At 44.1% G+C, this 9,968-nt stretch overlaps 1 protein-coding gene across 3 annotated transcripts in view; it reads left to right on the top strand.

The window, feature by feature from the left end:
* The first annotated feature begins 1,758 nt into the window (after positions 1-1,758).
* LOC111956187 (HEPACAM family member 2-like) overlaps positions 1,759-9,968 on the top strand; it is a 25,914-nt gene continuing 17,704 nt past the window's right edge. For all 3 annotated transcript variants that reach the window (XM_023976643.2, XM_023976640.2, XM_023976642.2), the window contains exons 1-3: positions 1,759-1,885; positions 8,270-8,629; positions 8,903-9,187. In XM_023976643.2, the coding sequence (XP_023832411.1) occupies positions 1,819-1,885; positions 8,270-8,629; positions 8,903-9,187 (712 nt within the window). In that variant the 5' untranslated portion in view covers positions 1,759-1,818. The remainder of the gene's footprint in view (positions 1,886-8,269; positions 8,630-8,902; positions 9,188-9,968) is intronic.

The following is a 9,968-nucleotide window of genomic DNA, read 5'->3' as shown; positions in this document are numbered from 1 at the left end:
GGAGCACCCGAAGAGGAGGAGCATGACACTACAGCATCCCTACGGATAGGGGAGGAGCACCCGAAGAGGAGGAGCATGATACTACAGCATCCCTAAATGACAATCTTGACCTTCACCATCTCTATTTCATGACATTCATATCTATGTCTCTCTGTGTCTCTCAGACTGTATCTAAGCTCACATTCACATTTGTCTTTTGCTGGCACTGATTTAGTCGACAGCTGCTTTTTTGTGTGAAGATTTTACTTGCGATTACTGTGGTATGTGGTTGCCTTAAATGTACATGTCCATGTTATTCTTATCCAGAGTGACTTACACTTAGTGCATTTGTCTTTAGATAGCTAGGAGGGACAACCACACATCACAGTCATAGTAAATACATGTTTCCTCAAAGTATCTATCAGCAAAGTCAGAAGAGTCAAGTGCCAGTGTTAGTTCAGCAAAGTTATTATGTATGTTTATTTTAGGTCATTTTTTGGGAGGAGGGGGGAGTCGGGGTGAGCAGGGGTGCGAGGGGGGGTGCTTTCTTACCTACCTTAGTAGGGAGTTGTGTTTTATTTGTTAAGCACTTAAAATGCATCCTCTTTAACAAATGTGCTATATAAATTAGGTTGGATTTGATTAGAATAGAATAGGGCATTCATCCACACATATTATCAATGCTTACAGACCATTTTGAGCTGCAAATTGGGACAGCTAGCATTTACACTGGGGTGTTTTATTTTAATTTGTAGCTTAGATATCCATGTTGGGTCTTCATGAATTAACTTATAATATGTATGTAAATAGATAGTATAGCTACATCAGTGAATGAGTTGTTTCATTGTATTGCTGTTGCTCCACATTTCATCATGGTGATGGTCATGCGATCTTCGAACATTTCACCACATTCACTTCACTACATTCAGTTGTCGCAATAGCGCTATCACTCAGCGACTCCACAGTGAAACACGTTGACACTGTCTGTCTGTAAACAATGTCCTTTTTCATGACGTGGAGATCTCTCTCTCTCTCTCTCTCTCTCTCTCTCTCTCTCTATATATATAGTCGCTCATTTAATATTTCAGAGAGTTTAAATATGACTGCCTATGAGTCTGCCTGTGACAGTCTGTGCTTGCTGGCTGTAAACACGTGTTTTTCATCATCTTCCTGCATTGTCCTTCCCTTGTCTACATTGACATGTCTTTACCACCTAAATGACATTCTCAACCTTTAGCTACCCTCTCTATTCCATTACACTCATACCTCTCTTTCTCTGTGTCGCTAAGCCCATATCTAAACTAACACTCACATTTGTCTTTTAACAGCACAGATTTTGCTAACAGCTACTTTTTTTTGTGGAAGGTTTCACTTGCAATGACTGTAGTATATGTTTGTCTCACCTGCCTTAGTACAAGTCGTGCTAGATAAGAGTGTCTGCTAAATGACCAAAATGTAATGTAAATGTATGCTTGTGCCTGTGACCATCAGGCTTAGTGAAATGTAAGGATACATTTACATTACATTTCGACTAGATAGTATACAGCTTATGTCAGAATTTACTTTCATTACAGGTTTTTAGTAGAACTGATGCAGCAGGTTAACAGAATGAACGTAGCAGTTTAGGAGAGGTAGGTTTAGGCTTATGTCAAATGTTGTTCCTGTGCCTGCCAGGTGTAGCTTACCTCTCCCACTCAAATAACATTGGGAGGGGCCTGGGCTGCTGGCTGGCTCCTCTTATTTCCCTGGCAAATGTTGTCACCACCAGTTCCCCTCCTTCCCACCTCCCTCCCTTACTGTCACAGTCTCAAGCCAGAGCGGATAACTCCTCAGAGGATAATGGAGGCTCCTGGAAGAAGGACCTTTGTCGCTCTGTGTTTCTACACTGCAATACTTACTCTCTCAGGTAAGAGGAGGAAGAAATATACATGTTAATTGAATGTCATTTCAGGAGAAATTCAATTAAATGTTTTGCGAGTGTAACCAAAAGCCTTGCAATATGGTCCCACATCAACATCAACATTGACAATTATCTTTCATTAGTTGGATCATCATCGAGCCATTAGACTGTATTTGATTTGATCAGTTATTATGCGCATAATAGAATGGTACTTCTTTATTCATAGTGTATAGGACAGAGATACCCCTATGCATGTGTGTTAATGCAAAGCGGTGATGTTCGTGTTGCTACTACATAGGTATGTTAGATTGCAGTAGCTACCGATATTTATTATCTGATTGCATGTGTTCATATGCGTTTTTTGGTTTGACTTTTATGGTCGTAATGAGGGGGATTTGAGCATTTCTGTAGTAAGCAAAAGAGGCAGGAAGGACACACTGGAAAGAGTTCATCAACCAGGCCTCTGCTGACTCAGCTTGGAGTCTGTCTAATCAGGGACTGACTGGGAACAGAAATCGACCCCGGCTTTTCTATCAAACTGGCCCATCAGGGACGGACTGGGAACAGATATCGACCCCGGCTTTTCTATCAAACTGGCCCATCAGGGACGGACTGGGACCAGAAATCGACCCTGGCCTTTTCTATCAAACTGGCCCATCAGGGATGGACTGGGGAACAGAAATCGACCCTGGCTTTTTCTACAAACTGGCCCATCAGGGATGGACTGGGAACAGAAATCGACCCTGGCTTTTTCTATCAAACTGGCCCATCAGGGATGGATTGGGAAACAGAAATCGACCCTGGCTTTTCTTTCAAACTGGCCCATCAGGGCAGGATGGGAACAGAAATCGACCCTGGCTTTTCTATCAAACTGGCCCTCAGGGACGGACTGGGAACAGAAATCAACCCTGGTTTTTCTATCAAAACTGGCCCATCAGGGATGGACTGGGACAGAAATCGACCCCGGTTTTTTCTATCAACACCTGCCTATCTAGGGACGGTACTGGGAACAGATATCGACCCCTGGTTTTTCTATCAAACTGGCCTATCAGGGATGCTGACTGGGAACGGGAAAAGATTCGACCTGGCTATTCTATCCAATTGCCCATTTTCTTTCCTCAAGTCCTCCACACTGGCGCATTTGTTAGATGATTCAGTCCATCTGGCATTTTCCAGAATTTCCCTATGGCCAGTCCATCCGTGCTGATGATAACAGATATCCAACCAATGTCACATGACCAGATAAGCCCACTCCCTGATGCCCTAACACAACAATATAACTCACTTCAAAGACTGTGTTAATGTGATTAGGGGCAGCAGGTAGCCTAGTGGTTAGAGCATTGGGCCAGTAACCGTAAAGGTTGCTAGATCGAATCCCTGAGCTGACAAGGTAAAAAATCTGTCGTTCTGCCCCTGAACAAGGCAGTTAACCCACTGTTCCTAGGCCGTCATCGTAAATAAGAATTTGTTCTTAACTGGCTTGCCTAAATAAATAAGTAAAGATCTTGTTTGTGTAATGAAGGAGGAGGGGGACACTTGATGGTGGTGTACCAGCAGCATTCAGCTGGCCAATGGGTTGGTGTCAACGGGCAGAGTGTGTGTTTATGAGTGTGTGTCAGTGAATACCTCCTCAGAGCCCATTGTCTCAGCCATCTCCACTGTCTCTTATCCAGTGGTGAAAGTAGAGACCTAAGCATGCACACACATAGAATTACATATTGTATTCATTTCATATGATCTCTGTGGGCCTAGTAGACTAGGCCTAGTAAAGATTGGTCATATAACATGTACTGCCGTTTAATGTGGCATAAACACAAGCAGTCATGATGTTTTAATCTGATTGTCTAACAATCACTTCAATCACTTCTTCAAGCTAGGCTATGGGCGCACGTTCGTCCACTCAACAAATTATTCCAGCATCCAAACTGTGCACCCGCAATTTGATGAATGTAAAGAGACATCTGTTACAAAACACCTTAATGTGTAGGCCTTACTCCTGTAGCCTGAATTTATGCTTCCACTGCTTTCCGTGTGCGTCTCGGTCTGGGCCACTCATCTCCGCCTTGGCAAAACGTAAGTGTTCTGATTAAACCACAACGCATTTTGGAGCGTATGCCAAACGGTTTCAAGTCAATTTGCAAATGTTTCATGCACCTGACATGCGGTAATGTTAAATGATGGTGTAATAGCATATCGTTTTCTAGGCATTTTGTGTTCATTATTGTGATAGGCTCACATTTTACCATTACGGCGTATACCCCACTATTTATTTTGCCGGGATGTCGTAACAGACTGTACTGGCTTACTTTCCCCCCTGCTCTTATCACCCCAACAATCCCGGGCTTGGTTAGAGAAAACAGTGGCAGCAGTGGGTTCAGCACACTCTTGTCCTGCTTATTCAACCAGACTGGTCTCATCGACTAGACGTAACATACTGTAGTAAACATAAATCTGGGACACTCAAATCAGTATATGTTACGTTAGGTATGGTGGAAAAAGAAAAGGAGAGCCGCACACTTTAGGAGCTCAGATGCAATCATTTTATAGTCAACATTTTGTATAATGACAAACACTGTGAGTCACTAGTTTATATAGTTTGAAAGGACACACACAGGTGTCTGTAATCATGGCTGGCTGTGGCTTGATTTCATTGGTTGATTTACAGATATATAGAACATATAAACAATCATGAATGGTTAACATCTGATCATAAATAAAATGTGGCTACATTGGCCTAACAACATTATTTACAATGGTTAGCAAAAACACAATAATCATAAGAAAAGCTTCAGATCAAAGTCTACGTTGAGACCGAAGGGCACAAGGGTCTTTAAATGAAAGGTCCAGGCGGCCTCTCGCGTTAACAATAAATTGTTGAGGTCACTCCCTTTCCTAGGGAAGGTGAAGTGTTCGATGCCAATATAGCGAAGGGACAGAAAAGAGGGCCGCAACTGGGTACGTCGAGTTTTTGCACCTAATGGTGCTACGATGTTCAGAGATTCTTACTTTTAGTTTGTGCTTCATTTTGCCCACATAAGTTTTACCACAAGGACAAGTTATAAGATAAATAACTGCCTTAGTGGTGCACGTGATAACACCTTTGATTGGGATCAGTTTCCCTGTTTGGTGGTGTTTGAAGGATCTACATTTGTAAGTGCCATTGCATTGAGAACAGCCATTACACTTGTAATTTTGATCCGGTAGAGGCACAAGGAGACATTGTGCAGGGGTTTTTTGTTGTGGTAAATCAGAGTTAATGTGGTGGTAAACCAATTAATCTCTGAGGTATGACTTTAGCATTTTAGCTAATTAGCTATTTTTGAGCTACTTTGCAACTACTTAGCATGTTAGCTAACCCTTCCCCTAACCCTAACCTCAATCCTTAACCGCCAGAGCTAACGTTAGCCACCTAGCCACCCAGCTAACGTTATCCCCCTCCCACAATTACAATACAGAACATAAACATACAAACGACAGCATACAGAAGCACACAAACATCAACGACATCACACCAGCCCAGACCCACCTGCTCACACCCCCATCTCCAGCGCCCACATCACTCTCCACCACATGGCATCAAACGGCACCATTTTGTTTCTCTTCGTCGTCCACACACTTTCAACATTTAGACAGTAAGGCATTTGACCTTTCCATTGTGTTAGCGATGGAGGATTGGTTGATTTACAGTTTTTAAGTATATACGTTTTTTCAAGATTCTTGGAATTCATGACATATTTGGGCTCCCGAGTGGCACTGCATCTCCGTGCAAGAGGCGTCACTACAGTCCCTGGTTTGAATCCAGGCTGTATCACATCTGGCCATGATTGGGAGTCCTATAGGGCGGCGTACAATTGGCCCTCCGTCCGGGGTAGGCCGTCATTGTAAATAAGAATTTGTTCTTAACTGACTTGCCTAGTTAAAGAGTTTAGCAAATTCTTAACATATTGTACAAATTGGAATTCGTAACATACAGTATCATACGAATTCTAATTCGTAACATATCATACGAAATGGATGATGGACATCCACAAATTAATACATAACATACGAAATGTAACAATACATTCCAAATGAAGTGTCTCGGATTTGCATACAGAATAATACAAAAAGCTCTGAGACCAGGTTGATTCAACACCGACACACACACACACACACACACACACACACACACACACACACACACACACACACGCACGCGCACGCGCACGCACACACACACTATCAGAATGGTGGGTGTAGCTGGTGTATGCAGTCAGGCGCAGGAGAGCAGAGAATTGGGAGCAAAGTAACTTTACTCAGAGTAATGAATGGTGCAAGGTAAAACAATACACTTGCCCAAACACAAACACACGAACATCAACTTTTACGCACGGGCAAGAAACAGCACCCGTCGAAATAACCAGTCACCAACATTACCGAACATGACATAAAACAATCCCGCACAACACCATGGAGGAAACAGAGGGTTAAATAGATGAACAATAATTAGGGGAATGAAAAACAGGTGTGTAGAAACAAAGACAAAACAAATGAAAAATGAAAAGTGGATCGGCGATGGCGATGGCTAGTAGACCGGCGACGCCGACCGCCGAGCGCCGCCCGAACAAGGAGAGGAACCGACTTCGGCTGAAGTCGTGACACACACACACTCCCAGGGATGGCCAAACTGCTACCCGTGGCCAACAGGCCACTCAGAGTGTGACATGGATGGGGGAAGGCTGTTTCTACTATTAAAGTTTAGGACATAACACCAGGCACAGAGTTAATCTATTGTGATGAACAACAGGGGGGTCCAGCAGGGCCTGGACGTTCACTGGGAGAACTGGACTGACTGGGGAGGATGGAGGGAGCGAGAGAGGGAGAGGGAGGGAGGGGAGAGAAGAGATGGAGGTGAGGGGAGGAACAGTGGAAGTAGGGAGGGAGAGAGAGGTGAGGGAAGAGAGAGAGGGGGTGAGGGTCAAGAAAGAGGGAGGGAGAGAAAGAGACAGAAAGGAAGGGAGGGGGATAGAAGACAAGGCATAAAAACAGAAAGGGAGAGAAAGGGATAGGGGAGCGGGGAGATACAGGGAGAGGGAGGTGGAGAAAGAGAAGGAAGGGGGGTGTATTTACCTTTATACCGCCTAGCTACCTGCCTGCTGCTGCTTAATCTGAGCTGGCAACAACACACTTATGACATCACCCAGTCCCTTCCTAATCGTAGAAACTCAACCCTGCCATTGTTATTTTGAGAAAGAAAGACAATGTGGAAGACACGAAACCGAATGACAGTTCATTAACAGAGTCTATTTTCTATTGGATGTCGTAACTCAAATGTGATTGTTTTTCTGTCAGTTATCAGTGTGGGAACTGCTTGCCACCGCAATGTAAACAGAGCAAAGTAAGTGTACAATATTCAACGGCTACATCATACAGCTTAAAGATGTTTGCTTTAATACCAGTTAGTAGTAACAAGACACAAGGCTTGTCATTGGCTCGAAGAATTGGGCTAATATTTGCTTACCTCAGTTTCAGGACAGAGTTCTGGATAAAGTAAATGGAATGTGTCAATCATGATGTGTCAATCATGTAAACGTATCTCAGTCTAACTTATTCTTTCTGCTCTATGAAGCGCAGCATGAAGAGACGTAGAATGCCATCTTTACTTTTCATGTTAGTTAAAAGATCAGGGCCCTTATTCATAAAGCATCTGGGAGCAGGGGTGCTGATCTAGGATCCGCCTGTCCATATAATCTTATTCATTATGATCGAGAAGGCAAAACTGATCCTAGATCAGCACTCTTACTCTGAGATGCTTTATGAGGGCCCATATTGTACCTGTTTTGTATGCACCAGTACCTTCGTGTGTGACATGTTTACATCCCCCCCAGAAACATTGCCACTATAGTATACCACTATGTACATCTAATGAGAAACATTGCAGGCTCTAAGGTAGAAAACACAATGGCCCAACACATGAAGAGGTACACAAACTGGAATCTTTGCATTTGTTATTAGTGTGATAGAGTCCACCCTCTGAGACTAATTTGTTAATCTCTTTCTCTCTCTATAGCTCACTCTCTTGCTCCTTCCCTCTTCTATAACACTCTCTCACCCCTTCCTTACCTCATCTATAATACTCTCTCTCACCCTTTCCTTACCTCCTTTATAGCTCTCTCTCACCCCTTCCTTACCTCATCTATAATACTTCTCTTCACCCTTTGTTGTCCTTAGCCTCCTCGATAGCTTCTCCTCTCACCCCTTCCTTACCTCATCTATAATACTCTCTCTCACCCTTTCCTTACCTCCTTTATAGCTCTCTCTCACCCCTTCCTTACCTCCTCTATAATACTCTCTCGCTCCTTCCGTCCTCTATAATACTCTCTCTCACCCCTTCCTTCCCTCCCTCCTCAGAAGTAAACTCAGAGTTCGTCCACGTTCCGTCCGTGCTCAATGGCGTCAAAGGGAAGTCCCTCCTCCTTTCCGTGGAGACTTACTTCCGATTGGAGGACGTTGAGATCCAGGGCAGCTGGTACCAGACCCGTCCGGGGGGCCCCAAAACCCTCCTGGTGACCTTCCACAACCATTCAGCCATCATGGTGGCCTCCATGAGACACAGGAACCGCTTCTTTTTCCAGCCCCCCAACGCCTCTCTCCTGATCCCCAGGCTGGACGAGGCAGCGGAGGGGGGCTATCACCTGGACCTGGACATTCACTTCCCCCAGAGACAGGAGTTCGTCAGGGTCGAGAGGACCATTCATGTCACCGTAGATGGTGAGTTGGGGGTAGACACCAGGGATTCTTATGTCAATCTCTATTTTTACGTCATTGATTGACGAGCTATACATCTTATATATGTTGTGTACACAGGCAGATCATTGTGGAATGTTGCATGTATGGAACATTTCGGCCTGGCTGCATCAATCCAATTGCCATGTACTTCGAAAGACTAACAGACCTTTCCCGTAAATTGTTTAAAGGACTGCATTACAATACTGTTCCTTTCATCATCAGCTTACTCACTGTTCTATCTCTCCCCTTCTCCAGTACCTGTGTCCACTCCTGTTATCAGGAAGACCCCATCTTCTACAGTTGTTGAGGACAAGGAGAACGTGACGTGGACCTGCTGGGTGGAGAACGGAACCAGGGTCCAGTACCAGTGGCTGAGGAACAACATGCCCCTAGATGCTAGTGATTGCCATCAGTTCTCCCAGGATAACTCTACTCTGGTGATAAGTCCTGTGAGGAAGAAGGACATTGGACAGTACCGCTGCCTGGCCAAGAACCACATCAGCCAGAGACAGAGCCACACCTTGGACCTTAATGTATTCTGTAAGTACTGTAGGTCTGTCTAAAACAGCACACCCCCTGTTGGTCTGTCTAAAACAGCACACTCCTGTTGGTCCACTGTTGGTCTGTCTAAAACAGCACACCACTGTAGGTCTGTCTAAAACACCACAACTCTGTAGGTCTGTCTAAAACACCACAACTCTGTAGGTCTGTCTAAAACATCACAACTCTGATGGTCTGTCTAAAACAGCACAACTCTGTAGGTCTGTCTAAAACAGCACAACTCTGTAGTCTGTCTAAAACACCACAACTCTGTAGGTCTGTCTAAAACACCACAACTCTGTAGGTCTGTCTAAAACAGCACAACTCTGTAGGTCTGTCTAAAACAGCACAAACTCTGTTGGTCTGTCTAAAACAGCACAACTCTGTTGGTCTGTCTAAAACAGCACAACTCTGTGTCTGTCTAAAACACCACAACTCTGTAGGTCTGTCTAAAACACCACAACTCTGTAGGTCTGTCTAAAACACCACAACTCTGTAGGGCTGTCTAAAACACCACAACTCTGTTGTCTGTCTAAAACACCATAACTCTGTAGGTATGTCTAAAACAACACAAACTCTGTAGGTCTGTCTAAAAACAGCCACAACTCTGTAGGTCTGTCTAAAACAGCACAACTCTGTAGGTCTGTTCTAAAACAGCACAACTCTGTAGGTCTGTCTAAAACAGCACAACTCTGTTGGTCTGTCTAAAACAGCACAACTCTGTAGGTCTGTCTAAAAACAGCACAACTTGTTGTCTGTCTAAAACACCAAACTCTGTAGG

Source organism: Salvelinus sp. IW2-2015, linkage group LG31 (genome assembly GCF_002910315.2).
Source record: "Salvelinus sp. IW2-2015 linkage group LG31, ASM291031v2, whole genome shotgun sequence".
NCBI classification, from domain to species: domain Eukaryota; kingdom Metazoa; phylum Chordata; class Actinopteri; order Salmoniformes; family Salmonidae; genus Salvelinus; species Salvelinus sp. IW2-2015.
Note: the sequence above shows the minus strand (reverse complement) of the source record. Positions and strands in the feature narration are given on the sequence as shown.